The sequence below is a fragment of the Crocuta crocuta genome, unplaced genomic scaffold (assembly GCF_008692635.1).
Source record: "Crocuta crocuta isolate KB4526 unplaced genomic scaffold, BGI_CrCroc_1.0 scaffold115, whole genome shotgun sequence".
Lineage (NCBI taxonomy): Eukaryota > Metazoa > Chordata > Mammalia > Carnivora > Hyaenidae > Crocuta > Crocuta crocuta.
The window spans coordinates 7,705,419-7,705,658 of record NW_027530575.1 but is presented as its reverse complement, the minus strand read 5'-3'; the positions used below and the strand labels follow the sequence as shown (position 1 = coordinate 7,705,658).

The following is a 240-nucleotide window of genomic DNA, read 5'->3' as shown; positions in this document are numbered from 1 at the left end:
GCGCGCGTTGGCACGCACCTGGCAGTAGATGCGCGCGTAGAGCGCGCAGATGGCGGCCAGGATGCCGAGGAAGGCGAGCACGCAGAAGAGCACGTAGGCCTTGGCGTAGAGCGGCAGGACGGTGGAGCAGGCGTCCAGGCGGCCCAGACAGTTCCAGCCGAGCCATGGCAGCAGTCCGAGAAGCAGCGACACGCCCCAGGCGGCGGCCGCCATCGCCAGCGTGCGTCCCCGACTGGAGGC

The 240-nt window shown here is 70.8% G+C and overlaps 1 protein-coding gene across 1 annotated transcript in view; it reads right to left on the bottom strand.

Moving 5' to 3' along the window:
• S1PR5 (sphingosine-1-phosphate receptor 5) overlaps window positions 1–240 on the bottom strand; it is a 3,979-nt gene that overhangs the window by 1,644 nt on the left and 2,095 nt on the right. The window contains exon 2 of the mRNA XM_077767975.1: window positions 3–240. This exon is cut by the window's right edge and continues 408 nt beyond it. Within this exon, the coding sequence (XP_077624101.1) occupies window positions 3–240 (238 nt within the window). The remainder of the gene's footprint in view (window positions 1–2) is intronic.